General features: G+C 41.3%; 5 protein-coding genes and 1 long non-coding RNA gene across 7 annotated transcripts; 3 read left to right on the top strand and 3 right to left on the bottom strand.

Moving 5' to 3' along the window:
* The first annotated feature begins 69 nt into the window (after positions 1-69).
* Positions 70-3,755, top strand: LOC116928416 (alanine--tRNA ligase, mitochondrial). Its single transcript, XM_032935498.2, is given in 9 exon segments — positions 70-488; positions 549-803; positions 879-1,076; positions 1,136-1,280; positions 1,355-1,494; positions 1,568-3,011; positions 3,076-3,423; positions 3,490-3,549; positions 3,551-3,755. Coding segments are annotated over 9 exon segments (3,015 nt in total). The 5' UTR covers positions 70-207; the 3' UTR covers positions 3,695-3,755.
* LOC116928422 (putative L-aspartate dehydrogenase) lies at positions 3,686-5,753 on the bottom strand. The gene is made up of 9 exons (XM_032935503.2): positions 5,555-5,753; positions 5,294-5,481; positions 5,176-5,227; positions 5,057-5,094; positions 4,865-4,960; positions 4,433-4,570; positions 4,319-4,361; positions 4,202-4,241; positions 3,686-4,123 (listed from the first exon to the last, which is right to left on the bottom strand). The coding sequence occupies exons 1-9, from the start codon at positions 5,595-5,597 to the stop codon at positions 3,916-3,918; spliced, it is 846 nt and encodes a 281-aa protein (XP_032791394.1). The 5' UTR covers positions 5,598-5,753; the 3' UTR covers positions 3,686-3,915.
* Positions 4,012-7,424, top strand: LOC116928423. 2 transcript variants are annotated; one of them, XM_045178521.1, is made up of 6 exons: positions 4,012-4,151; positions 6,191-6,390; positions 6,453-6,619; positions 6,695-6,876; positions 6,953-7,193; positions 7,277-7,424. In XM_045178521.1, exons 3-5 carry the CDS (start codon positions 6,469-6,471, stop codon positions 7,037-7,039), a joined length of 420 nt encoding a protein of 139 aa, XP_045034456.1. In that variant the 5' UTR covers positions 4,012-4,151; positions 6,191-6,390; positions 6,453-6,468; the 3' UTR covers positions 7,040-7,193; positions 7,277-7,424. The 2 variants fall into 2 exon arrangements, with proteins under 2 accessions (XP_045034456.1, XP_032791396.1); XM_032935505.2 differs by having other exon boundaries at positions 6,191-6,386.
* Positions 7,151-9,465, bottom strand: LOC116928417 (transmembrane protein 145). The gene is made up of 12 exons (XM_045178518.1): positions 9,334-9,465; positions 9,182-9,256; positions 9,045-9,119; positions 8,774-8,974; positions 8,632-8,716; positions 8,488-8,559; positions 8,268-8,417; positions 8,029-8,201; positions 7,748-7,920; positions 7,646-7,674; positions 7,491-7,581; positions 7,151-7,424 (listed from the first exon to the last, which is right to left on the bottom strand). The coding sequence occupies exons 1-12, from the start codon at positions 9,427-9,429 to the stop codon at positions 7,205-7,207; spliced, it is 1,440 nt and encodes a 479-aa protein (XP_045034453.1). The 5' UTR covers positions 9,430-9,465; the 3' UTR covers positions 7,151-7,204.
* On the top strand, positions 7,614-9,808 carry LOC116928424. Its single transcript, XR_006650952.1, has 8 exons — positions 7,614-7,688; positions 7,753-7,973; positions 8,042-8,213; positions 8,274-8,379; positions 8,473-8,565; positions 8,634-8,915; positions 9,375-9,611; positions 9,728-9,808. It is a non-coding gene; the product is annotated as an uncharacterized LOC116928424 (long non-coding RNA).
* Positions 9,809-10,944: 1,136 nt separating this feature from the next.
* On the bottom strand, positions 10,945-12,764 carry LOC116928420 (mitochondrial import receptor subunit TOM40 homolog 1). The gene is made up of 7 exons (XM_032935501.2): positions 12,612-12,764; positions 12,307-12,443; positions 11,980-12,242; positions 11,811-11,916; positions 11,614-11,745; positions 11,408-11,553; positions 10,945-11,347 (listed from the first exon to the last, which is right to left on the bottom strand). Exons 2-7 carry the CDS (start codon positions 12,425-12,427, stop codon positions 11,174-11,176), a joined length of 942 nt encoding a protein of 313 aa, XP_032791392.1. The 5' UTR covers positions 12,428-12,443; positions 12,612-12,764; the 3' UTR covers positions 10,945-11,173.
* Positions 12,765-13,729: the final 965 nt, after the last annotated feature.

Genomic DNA, 13,729 nt, shown 5'->3' on the forward strand with positions numbered 1-13,729 from the left:
TGACGGTACAGAAGCTTATATAGTGCTATGCTAGCGCCACCAATGCCGTTGTTATAAACTACTATTTCGTCTGCTGCAAAGTGCATACGGAATTGGCGCGCTAAAGATCTTTTATCATTATGCTAATTTCGCCAGTGCCATAGAATCACTGAACTTGTGTCTCTCGAATGAGTCATTAAGGCTTCCTCTTTGTCAGTAATTAAAATAATGTTTCAACGCATAGCTTTGTTGGCAAAATTCAGTCGGTTGAGGCGATCGACAAGGTGTACATGCTTGTACCATTCTAGTTCGTCCTCCAAGGAAATTCGAGAAACATTCTTGGATTTCTTTGCCCGCGAACATTTACATAGTCGAGTTCCCTCGAGTTCTGTGGTTCCATATGGAGATCCTTCTTTAGCTTTTGTAAATGCAGGAATGAATCAGTTCAAACCTGTCTTCCTTGGGCAGGCTGTGCCTCAGTACCAAAGAGCTGTTAACAGCCAGAAATGGTCAGTTATCTATATTTCTATAATATTTGAATTATGTTGGCTAAACTAGCCTTGTTTTAGTATCAGAGTAGGTGGAAAACACAATGATTTGGATGATGTCGGAAGAGATGGTTACCACCACACATTTTTCGAAATGCTTGGATCTTGGTCTTTCAACGACTACTTCAAAAAAGAAGCCTGCAGCATGGCCTGGCAGTTGTTGACTGAGGTCTACCAAATTCCACCCAAAAAATTATTCGTCACATATTTTGGTGGCAATGAGTCACTTGGTCTACCATCAGATGAGGAATGCAGGGAAATTTGGCTTTCACTTGGGTAAGTTTTGAAACCAGATGTCCTCCTTTTTTAAATTCCTGAGCTCACATTTTAAAAAACCTTGTCTTGTTACAGTGTAGCTGCTGATCATATTCTCCCATTTGGGATGAAAGACAACTTTTGGGAGATGGGACTAGTAGGTCCTTGCGGGCCGTGTAGTGAAATTCACGTCAATAGAGCCGGCTTGGAAACAGGACTCGCCAAAGCATTGGTAAATCAAGGAAGCGAAGATGTGGTAGAAATTTGGAATTTAGTATTCATGCAATATAACAGGTAAATAAATGTTTGATGGTGAAATTAATTTCCTGAAATAATCACATTTCTCATGATAGAATATCTAATCATATCTTGGAAAAATTACCTTCTCACCATATTGACACCGGCATGGGCTTGGAACGGTTGGTGGCTTTCTTGCAAAATAAAAAATGCAACTACGAGACGGATCTATTTCTACCTTTAATCAATGCCGTTCATCGGGTAGGAAAATATATTAGATAATTATATATTTAAAACAAGAGGGTATGTGTCTCCACCCCTTTCAATTTTATCAGGTTTCACGTGGAGTTCCCTATCAGGGTTGTTACGATATGGTTACCGCCCAGGGTCAGCGTGACTGGGCGTATCGATTACTTGCTGATCATAGTCGGATGATCACAGTGGCATTGGCAGATGGCGCATTCCCAGATAACAAGTGAACACTCATTATTTTACCCATGATCCGCTTCAGTAACGTCACTGAATGCGGTTTGTTGTTATTTCTATAGTCATCGCCTGCGGCGGGTGATGCGACAAGCGTTGGTTACAAGCCGGAAGTGGTTCAACCAAGATGCGTCATTGTTGTTGGAGCTAAGCAATAGAGTTGCTGAGATGATGGGTGGAGTGTACCCGGAACTAAGTCGGAATCTAAGCAACGTCCACATGCTTCTGCGGTTCGAAGAGGATATCTTTCGCGATCACCTGTCCAAGTCTGGGCGCGAATGGTCCGGGATCATCAACCAGTTCCCAGAGCTGTCGGCTCTTCCAGTAGACCAGCAACCCGGACTCATTGCCGGACTCAAACAATTGGAAGACTGGAGAAGCTCTTCCCGCAGCGACAAGGTACCCGGTTCGCTCGCCTTCAAGCTTTATAGCACCCACGGTCTGCAAGAAGATTCCATGCAATTATTGGCTCAGCTGAAAGGCTGGAATGTCGATTGGCCAGAATTCCATCGGTTTATGGCCGCTGAACGGATGAATACCAAAATCCAATCGACCGCAGCTGCAAATAACTCTCATTTCCAATGCGGCTTCATCAATGTTGCGTCAACAAATTGGCAATGTCACGATGTGCACACTCGTAATTCCGAGGGTCGTTATATTTTTAAACCTTTAGACGCCACTGTCACAGCCCTCATCAGTCACGATGGACGTCTGATTGACGCTGCTACGACTGGTGATAAAATTGCCGTGATTGCGGACAAGAGCTGTTTCTACTACGAAGCTGGCGGTCAAGTGAGCGACACTGGGCGCTTACTTTGGCCAAGCGGTTCAGCACAGGTAAAAGAAGTCCGTCCCGTAGGCGACCATATTTATCATCTGGTGGAGGTCAACGAAGGAAACCTCCGAATCAATCAAGCAGTTCAAATGGTGCTGGACGAGGGCAACAGGCTCGATACAATGGCTAACCATACAGCCACTCACTTGCTGCAAGCTGCAATCAAAGACATTTTGAAAGTCACTTGTCAAAAATCCAGTCATGTGACACCCACTCATTTCCGTTTCGACTTTGGCCTTTTTCAATCGGAATTTACTGTAGAGATGATATCACAAGCGGAATCGTCTGTCCGAAACTGGATACGTCAGTGTCTAGCTGTTGACCGATTGATGTTGCCTCTCCACCAGGCCGTGTCTCTCGACGGGATCACGCTGGTGCCCGGCGAGAATTACCCGGATATGGTCTCCGTCATTCGAATCGTCCAAGAAGAAAGAGGGAAAAGCGAGGCCATTAGTCTAGAACCTTGCTGCGGAACTCACGTCCGCAATACGGCCGATTTGGAAGAATTCGCCATTTTGAGTATCAAATCTGCTGGCATTGGAAGTCGTTCCATTAGAGCCGTTACCCGTTCGGTAGCCAAACAAGCACATCGCAGAGCAGAAGATTTGCAACGTGAGATGAATCTCCTTGAAGACGTTGTCAATGGTAACCCCATTGAGTTTAGCCAACTGAAGGTAACTGACGGTCCTTCAGTTTATAGCGTTTAATAATTTGCAAGTTTCTTCTTTATTGACACAGGAGTTGGATAAGTCCTTGAAACAATTTCGTGAAGCTATCAATAGTGACGATTTACCAGTAGTGGTCATTAAGCAACTAGCCGTCCGATTAGAAAAATTAGAATCGTTTATTCGACAAGTTGCACAGGAAACATTAGCGAGAATGATGCATCGCCAAGTTGAAGCGGCTATCTCTGATGCGGGTCCCGCATCATTTGTTATCGTCTACCTGTCAATACCGGCCGAAGTGTTGGAAATCGGTAGGGCGAAACTCTCTTTGATCAAAGCAACCCGACACTGTCCACACAAACCAATTCTAGTCTTGGCTTGGGATGAAGGATGTTTGATCGGTCGATGTACAGTTCCTCAGGTATTATTTATTTTAGGTTTTTTTTTCTTTTGCGTGTTATCGAAATTTATACATTTATTGCCAAAGGAAATGGTCACGCCGAATTTCGATGCCGAGAAATGGGGCAAGTGCGTCATAGCCGTTATCGGGAGGCAAAGGTAGCTCGCCTAAAGGTCAAGATCCTCGATTCAGCTATAATGTACGTAGTCGGAAATTAACCAACGACGTTAAAGAGTCGGTCGAGCATCAAGTGCTATTGCTGGCGTCAGACTACGCTAAAAGATCATTGTAACAATTTAATGTATGTCAATGGTAGAGAAAAACAAACATACAGCAAAAGTTTTTCAAGAAAATATCAAATATTGATCTTAATCCCACGAAACTGCTTTTTGTTGCATCATACAACGTAAGTTTTTGTTTTTCAAATTAAGTGCGGGATTTAAGCGCGGAATGTTGTTGTAATAGCAGGTAAATGTTTAGCATGGAGTTTTCTTCTTTTCTTTTTAACGATCCTCAACAGAGAATGAAGCCCGTTTCTGGGTGGTAGCCATGACGACGGGCCGCGTTCAAGAGGGACGAGAAAAAGGAACCAAACGTTGCCGTGCCGGTGACAGCGCCTGGATCGGCTGGATTCTTGCGGATCGTTTTCGTGGTGAAAGTGCGTCCGTCAGCTTGCGACGGTCCAGTGACCTCTACTTCGATTACGTGCCAGTCCAGTAAGCTGCCAAGAAGATTTCCCACATTTCAAGGTAAAGTTCTTTTATTTCTGTTTTTTCCAAGTGAAAGCTACCTGGCTTACCTTGGATCAGCAATGATGCGTCCGTATACCATATCGAAACCTAAAAATTTAATTCCACGTTTTATTGAGGTGGTCGCATCGCTAGTTACAATCTCAAGGTTCTTATTTTTTTGTTACCTAGATTACTCGCAGCTACGGCCGCTGCTGCCATAGTGTTCACCTAAACATAGGATAACATAGTAAATTGTGATTGCGGAGTTGATCAGCCTTAGGTGCGGAGAAATGACTCACGTTGTTAGGTGCCAGCGGGCAAAGTTGACGAACAGATCCTTCGTGGACGACTTTGGGTTCTGTGATAGTCGTTATGTCGCCTTCAGAATCGGTCAATTTGAATGATGACGGGTGTTTTGCCATAGTTATAGTCAGGCCCTAACAAGAGTTCCAAATGATTAAAGAATCGAAGCCAAGGCTTGATGAGTCAGTTCCTTAATGACCCACTTATTTTCAATTATAACTGTGGCTCAGGTATCTTTTTTGCTGGATATAGGAAATGTACTTAATTGATTGTTGTTGACATTTAGATTGACCTAGATGCTTTCGTCTTACACTCAAACACGTCATACAATGGGAAAGAGCTAGATTTTGAAAACATTAATTTGTTTCGCTTTTTGGGGCAACATCGTGCAACTTCAACATGCAAATACTATTTTGGTATACATTTACCTTTAAAGTGCCTTGGAGAGCCATTCTCCTGATGTCCTCCCCACCCCAGAGGGCGCCGCTGGGCACGTAGACAGCCCGGTTTTGTGTGTTAGTGGCCTATTTAACCAAATGTTCGCAACGTCAACGTACTGTCTGTAGGTTGCCTTATAGAAACCAGACTTGACTAAATCCGAAAAAAGCTTTTTTTTTTACCTTTTGCAGTAGATCGTACGTTTCCTGGTCTGCCAAGGCTGTTTAAATTTTTACACATTATGCATTGATTTGTTTAAAGAAATGGACTAGATTGTAGTAAACAAGACGGAAAAAAATACCGGTTGGACTTCCGATGAAATACGCTCCGTGTTCCAAGAATAGTTGGCCATACTATTTGATGTGAATTATTCGGTGACGTTAGTCGATTGTTTCGGAAATGTAACATCAATCGTTTACCTTTTTGGTTATCGATGGGTGAGCCACTTCCACAATCAAATCGACTTCCAATTCGAAAATATTTTCCAATTTATCCAAAATGAGAGATGGCGCCACGTGACGATCAATCAAAACATTCTTGGAACGATTCCATACAAAGGCAATTTCAAATTGCGGATGTGATTCGAGCATAGAATAGAGATACTGACCTATATTCAAGACGAACCGACCGATCACCAGTAACAGTAGAAACAAAAACAACACATTTTGTCAAATCCTTACCCAAGTGTCCGAATCCAACGATTCCAATCCTCAGTTTAATCATGTCGTTAGTGTGTTCAGGTTATCTGTTAGAAAACAATTCCGGCAACCGTTTGACAGTTGAACACACGCACACTTGTTGTTGAATCGCTCGTCGAGCGTCTTCACTCCTCCAAGGTCGCTCGGAATTGGTTTGAGGGAGGGAAAATCGCCGTAACAAACCCGGCAAGACTCCGCAGGGGGAAAAAAGGATGTAGAACAAGAATCAGGCCGCCGCTCTAGCGGGCATAGTCCAAACTACAATTTCTTTACAGGTTGAAATATTGCGCGTCAATCTTCTTTTTTAATTAAAAAGAAAGGCGACTAGTAATCAACAAGCAATTGGATTAAATGTAAAATCAACCAACAACCGTTTTCTAGACGGCCATTTCATTTCCCATCATGTTTTATTTCAACGTTTATCGATGCCCTAACACCTCCCGTATACGGTTCCTATTGATTTTTGTGCAAATTAAGCACGTTATTTTCTTTCCAAAAACATTTTTTATGTTACGACCGGGCATGCGTGCTTACTGTAGGTCTCGTGGGTTTGTTTTGACAACGTAAGTTGATTAATCGAGTGGCCATCTTTAAAATAAATTACTTTATTTTTTTCAGTGCAGGCAGATGAAGCTACGAAATATCATTGGGCGTATAATGTATCTACTGCTGCTGCTGGACATTGATCAGACAAACTTCATAAAATATTTGTAACTATTCTACCTCGTATTGCGGCTGCCTATCTGACCTGAATCTATGTGAACGCATGCGTTTCCGATTCTACGTCTGCTAAAGAAATAGATGGGAAAACTACGTGGGTTTGTTAAATTCGTGTAGTCGAGTATCCTTGTGAACTGATGTTAGACGTCATGATTTCCAGGTTTCTCTGCCAATAAATGGGGTGCGGTGCTTCGAATCAAACCAGCGCGTTGGAAGCTTCGCCCCCGGACGGCCAGACAGCTGTGGAGGAGGACTTATCCGAATCAGGCGAAACTGCCAGTATTGGACAGTCGTCACTAAGTTACGATTTGCATCCACCGATTAAAGGTAAATCTTTAATGCAACTAACCGAAAAGCCGCTTAAATTCACTAAGCCTCTAATGATTAATTCTTGAATCCTAGAGATGAAAGCTCCAATAACTTTTGAAGTACCTGGACAGAGCCAGGACGAAAATGGCGAGGCTGTTTCAATCATTCAAGCTCATCCGCCTAGACGTTTGCGCCGTCTAGAGGACGAGCAAATTAATTTATCGCAAGAAGAATTGGAGCGCAGACATGCCTTAGCTGAACAACGTCGCCAAGAGGTATGTTAAGTAAAGGTGTCTTAACAAAATTGTTTGTTTTTTTAATGGCTATTTTTGTGTGTCTTGTTTTATTAAGGCATTGAGAATGCGCGTTCAAAGTGCCCGCCTTTCCACGGCCAAAGGACCGAGACGCCAACTCTTGGCTCCGATCGCCAACGAATAAATATGCACTTAAATTGTATTCAATTTGAAGCACCAAGTAAAAACGCACCAATCCTTTTGAAAAATCCCGCCTAAAAAACACCTGTGATATTCTAAGGAAGAAATCACAATCAAAGATATTGTGCGATGTATTTTGCACGTATTGAGAATACACGGTAAATAAACATTAATGAACAGTTCCATTACTAATGGCATAAATCCCGTTAGGGTTGTTGTAACGTAACGTTGGCTCGTATAGATGATGGGGAAATCGATCCAGGTCTAAATGATTAGGTGCCAAGCTATCTTCCGATTGGCTGCTTATACGCTGTTCCATCACCCCGATCTGGGAAGTACGGACGTGGTAGGGAAAGTTACTGTTGGCGGCGTTCGGACGAGTCAGCACCTAGACCACTAACTCTATTACAGACGTTTGAAGACACATAGAAACAAGCACGATCAATAATGTACCAAAGAAAGCTAGAAATCCGAGGAGAGCAAAGGAGTGTTCCACTCCTACCATGCTTGTTTCTCTCACCCACTTGTCGACTAGATGATTAGATACTAAACATAGACTCGGTAATGTAAATTTCCTTTGTCTCTGTTAGTTTAATTTAATTTATCTTACGGATTATGATGATAGGTCCTGAGACGAACCTGAAAATCGAGCGGTAAAGAAAATGATAATGTATTCATGAATCCCTGGGCTTAAATGGGGTTCTATATGTACCACAGCGATGAAAAGAAGAAAAATGGTAGATAAAAACCATTTTTTTCTGGGTAATGCTTCAGCGTGAAAGCCAATCCATAGACAAAAGTCATCCAGCCCAGAAATCGCAAAACCAGCAATCCGTAACCAGCTGGAGATTCGTAAACATAAAGAACTTTCCCCGGATCGAAATACTGTTGTTACCAGCCGTCGTCCACGTAACAACAATAAAGTGATGAATAAGTGGGTAGGTTACCCTACTGAATGTATAATTACAATGCTCGAAGTAGCAAGACTTTTACCTGTCTTTCATAGGTGAAAAGGGCGATGTAAGTCACGCAGTAGAGCGACATGAAAACAGTCACCTTGACAACGGATCGGGATCGAAGCCGAGCGCGCGTCACTGTGTAACCTTTTCCTAGTAATATCAGCATCAATATGTAAAAGATTTCCGATGTCGCCTCGAACATTCGTCCTGAAACAAAAGGTTTTCGATCGAAATGACATTTCAGTTACGGCTAGGGATGATCATGGATAATACCTAAAGTTTTGAGACCCACAGATCCAACCCCATCATTTGCATATTTCCCGTAAGCGACAGTTAATAGAAAGAGGCCAACTGCTTGGAGAAGAACACTGGTGATGAACATCTTGTAAGTCGAATGTAAAAGTTGCCTCGCCTTTAGCTCTCCTGTTCGTTATTATGCGTACACTTTAATAACGTAAATTAACTTGTATCTTTAAAGATTCACGAAACTTACTGCCGCACAAGATTGCTACCACCGAGAGAGTGACTTGGACCAACAAGAAACCAATCAACATATGTAAAATATCTGCGAGTAGGATCTCTCTTAATAAAGCTCATCTCAATCAAGATGCTTAATTAAAAAATGTTTTTTTTTTACAGAATTCATCAGCGGAAAAGTGCTGGAACCAAATGTCTTCGCTAGGGCCATTCGTCATCCAGAAACGATATTTCAGAGATAACCCCTAGCAAAGATAAATTATGGATGATGTAATGGAAGATGCATTTAAATAATTATCAACCCGCGGCGATGGGCAATTGCTAACTGCAATGAACCACCAACGTTCCCTGGACGAACGGAAAGTCCTGTTACCGACACAGCGGTATTTGGCCTTATCTGGATCTAGTCGGATGATTTGACATTCTGCCGACCGTGAATTCGAGGTGAGGTTGATTATCTGATTGTTTTCAATTTTTAGAAGCGATTCGCGTTCTTCGCAGCTCTTTAGAAAAGGATGTTAAGAAATGAATAGGATGTAATCCCAAAGCGTAGATAGGATTAAGAGTGATTACTTTGGTTTGATCGTAAGCTAGTGGCCATTGATTAGGTGTATCGTAATACAGCAGAAGCTTTTGAACGGCGTAATCCTTTGGCGAGAGAACGTCGGTTAACGGATTTCATGTATGCACTATTAAATCAATGGTCTTACTAAGTCGTACTCGACATCGTACGAGAATCGGCCTTCCATCGAAAGGAAGCAAAAACGAGCAAGAAAAGTCCATCTCTATTGCAAGGTTTTTTTCATTGAATGAAGACAAATCTTTTGATTACTAACTAAAACTATTCTGAATGTTAACTAACCTGTACTGGATCGTTAAGTTGACCTTCGACGTATTTAGCAGGCAAAGGTGGAAAGAGGAAGCAGATCAAGGCCGATCCAACTGCCAGCCGATTCATGGCTACTCAATAATCGTCGGCCAGACACGGCCACACAGTGACTGTAACAAATGCCTGGTCGCTTGACTGCAAAATGTCCAGAATTCCGTCGGGGGAGGAGAAAACCAAAAGTAGGCACGGAGGGTGGTGGAAGGGTGTGGGCAACGATTGACCTGTGACTATGGCAACCGTAAAAGGAAACAGTAAGAGCTATTTCCCGAACTATCCCTATATATCCCTTTTTTCTTTAATGTATCGAATATTAACCCCGGTAAGTGTATGATCACAACTTTAATTCTGTGTATTTTATTTTTTTAAGAGATCAAACTAATCACGTTTCGTGGCTTTACGCGATCGGCTAGTGGTTGAGCTGCTGCTATTGTTATCGGTTGCAGTTAATGACAAACTACTTTTAGAATCTTCAACTCGTTTCGCTATCCATTCTGGAACGTTGCTTGGAGCTGCCCAGGCGAGTTGCCTGTTATACATGACTGCCATCACTGCGCAATGAACAGCAACCAATCCCAGGATGATCAAATTGATGTGCATCTGCATAGCTAGAAGGTAAGCGTGTTGGCCGTGGAGAAAAACAAGGCCCAACGTGCCTGCCATCACGCAATAAAACAATCAGTAGTCACCTCTTCCTGCCTTTAAAAAATATCAAATGTAATAATGTTTACCCAGGAAGAGCGGAAAGACTTTCATGCGACTCTCTGTCCAATTTAGCGAGCTCCAATGGATCACCTGTTAATGCGCAAAATTAATTTAAGTTTTCAAAGAATATTGTCAGTGACTAATGGAACCTTTCTTGTGTAATTCGACGCGTTCCATGTTACGTAGCAATATAAATGGTGACCCATTATAAATGTGTCGGCCATCCAAAATGGGTTGACGACGACTTGTGAAGTGGTCGCAACCGTTAGAGTTGCGAAAAGGAAAAAGTATTGCAATCTTGCCATATCTTTTAAGGGTAATGCACGGAAGGAGAAAACTATGTGAGCATATGCAAGCGAAAGGAAGCCCTCAAGGATGAAGAGAACAAAACAGAAGATCTCGAATGGAGTCTCCATCGCGTTAGGAATAAATTTCTATGAATAATAATGAGTCTTTAGCATTTCATAGGTAAGGAGCAGATCCAATACTTAAACGAACCAATTACTAATGTAACTATATTTCTTTTTTGCTATTTATGTCACAATAATAGCATTTTTCAACGTTAAAATTGAATAGGTTAAAAGCCATTCTATTCACAACTACGGTTCGTAAAAACAGGCCACGTAAATACTATAATGCGTAATAAATGAAACTATGTAATTATTCTTAACGAACCTATGTTAATTGATAAAGAATGATCACTTTTTTCGTACATGAAAGTAGAGAAAACACCTGTCGAGTAACACACCTTAAAAGCTGAACGTCGTCTGTAAAGGAGAAACCGTTATCTCGAGCGCAAAAGATTTCAAGTCGAATTGGTTTCGGTTTGTGAACCGCAACAGCCTCCCATAGACTATTCTCTAAGCCTACTGCATGAAATGGTTCTGTAAAAAAATCTGTTGTATTAGACATATTTACTACCGAGTGGATTTGTATGAACAATTTGCTACAACCATACGGCTGTCCAGGAATTGAATGATATTTAAAGAATCGGATGGCATCGTTGTACAGCTGATTTATACCAAATTGTCCATGCTCATGTGGTAGATTTGAATTGACTACAAATTAGTATGACCCTCTCCTTGGCATCACAATAGCTATTTCTTCGATTCTAGCCAATAATCAATCCGCAACCTAAGCGGAACTGATTCTTGGGGTGGTTCATCAAACCGCTCAACGCGAAAGTGAACGGGAGAGGCTGCAATTTCTTTTCTAATACTCCACCGACAGTCCAATTAGAATCCAACATGCCACGGAAGACCAGGTTTGCTTTCGGTAAATCAATCTAAGAAATAGAAATTACATAAATAGCTGAATACGGTAATTCCACAAAAAAGGCAATTACCTGATAGCCTATGGATGCTACTGATTCTTGAGCTCGGATGTTGCTTTCCAGTTCCACACCCACTTGAACTTGTTCGCTTGCTTTCTGGTAATAGCACAGGTGTAAACCAGACCCACCCACTGTGCCACTCAAGTTCCAGTTGGCACCTAAATATGATTATAAATTTTATAGTTCAAGAGTGGATACAGACATACATTTTCACGCACCGGTATATCTGCCAACACCAGAAATGACGGCGACACCTCCGCCTGGAATTCCTGAACCATACTGGTAAGCTACTTCCGCGCCGACGGCAACGTTAGGTACAACTGTTTGGAGGTAGTGGAGTACAGATACACCTAAAAAGGATTTTTTTATGTCAAAGAGAAATGTAAATAGCTCCAGGACAATTTATTTACATTACCTGATCCATTGATAAAATCAGGATTTCCCATTGTCAGTGAGGCTGTGAAGGAACTGCCTTTGTAGTCGGTTGTCAGTTGTGTGGCAACAAATTTTGAACCTTGAATCTAATGTAGAGGAAAAATTCTTTAGCAAATGAATGTAATGTGTCTTGGTTTTAAATAATATACCTGTGAGACAAATTTCATGCGGATATTCTTATTTAACTGGTGAATGATGTTTGCATTAAGATTACCACTAGGATCAATATCACCAAGCAATATAGGATATGCTTCAGCAGGGCCATACTGTTGTGTTCCAACATAAGTTGCACCAAATCTGTAACCTGATGGTGTCACCGAACTCATGTTGAGTGTGTGAGAGATTTGGAAATGATTGCTGAGACCCTTATTCACCATAATTTTTGCTCCATCAAAATTAACTGGGAAAACATCTAAAAAAATTAAAAAATAAATAAAAACCAGAGTGTGTACCACACATATTGCATCAAATCCTACCTTTTGTTTTCTTGTGCAAATCTTCTACTGTTCCAGGGTTTTCTAAATGCCGTTCCTCAACCACTAATGCAGGTGGTAGTGGTGGTGGTGCAGGAGGGCTGGAAGCTAGGACATTTCCCATTTTCAAGTAGATGATACTATTGCACAAAAGAAAACACCAATTATAAACATCCCAAGAGAATGGTGGGGGGACCCACTGTATATAGAATGCAAGAACTTCTTTCGACAATTCTCTTGAATCAAAGAAACCAAGCAGTTCTTTTGGTCAACAGAATAAAAAGGGAAAAATTTGATTCACGTATCACCTGTTAACGTAATTAGTTTTCGATTTCTAGTTATCTTTTTAAAGATTATACCCAAAACCATGTGCCCACTAGGCAGAAGAAAAAGAAACCGGGCCGAAAGCACCGAAAGGCAAACGAAACGATGTCTTAAAAGAATCTGGGCAAGTGGAAGTAGCTCTTACTCGGCTTAAGTATCGAAGAAACAAATGCGATTACCGATTAAGAATTTTCGATCAAAACAATTGCACGTGTGAAAGAAAAGAAAAAATTACGAGTTGGAATGTTTCGTCTTGATTCTTAAGGTAAAAAAAAAATTTAAATAAAAAATGAATAAATATTGATTTTTGTTACTCTTTTTTCAGGTTAGTAATAAAGAAATTAAATATATTTTCTCGCGTGCAACATCGCTGTCCGCCGGAAGGTAAAAGAGGCGAGTTGGCGCCCAATTGTGTGAATTTTAACATCGTTCATTCCATGTGAAGTGGTCATTTCGCGAACATTCGCAATCGTTGTTATCTGCGTTTGTGCGAATTAAAGTCTAATACGTCGCGTTGGTTCATTTTTATTTCATATTCCTTAAACTGAGCCTGTTTCCCTGGAAAACATGCAACTTCACAGATTTTTCTTTTAAAATCTATTGATTGGTGAGGGCGCATTGAGCCACTGACTACTTCGTATTTAGAGGTGAAGGTAACGCGTGGCGTGGTCGCTCGAAATCCGAAGAAACAGTTGTCTGATGAGAATATTACAATTCGGCCGTGCAATTGAAGAAATTGATCCAAATGACACCTCATTACATTTCTCTTGGACCAGTGCTATGTGTTCCACTGCACTTAGAAAAACAGCAAGAGATGCTAGAATTCCATTCTTCATTGTGACAATATTTCATTGGTGTTCATAGCACCACTGCAATCTTCAAAAACTCCAGTCGAGCTCCTGCCCAAGCCTTATTTTGCATAGGTAATATTAAGACCTGAACTATTTTGTTCGATTACACCAATCCTCATGAAAATACTAACTCTTTGTTTTTCAATCACAAAATACCTTCCATTACAGGATTGGTGAATGACTTCCTCCCTGTAACATTGAGCTACTTGAGAACAAGGTAGGAGAAATCTGCAAATTTATTATCTCAACTA

Source organism: Daphnia magna, linkage group LG8 (genome assembly GCF_020631705.1).
Source record: "Daphnia magna isolate NIES linkage group LG8, ASM2063170v1.1, whole genome shotgun sequence".
Lineage (NCBI taxonomy): Eukaryota > Metazoa > Arthropoda > Branchiopoda > Diplostraca > Daphniidae > Daphnia > Daphnia magna.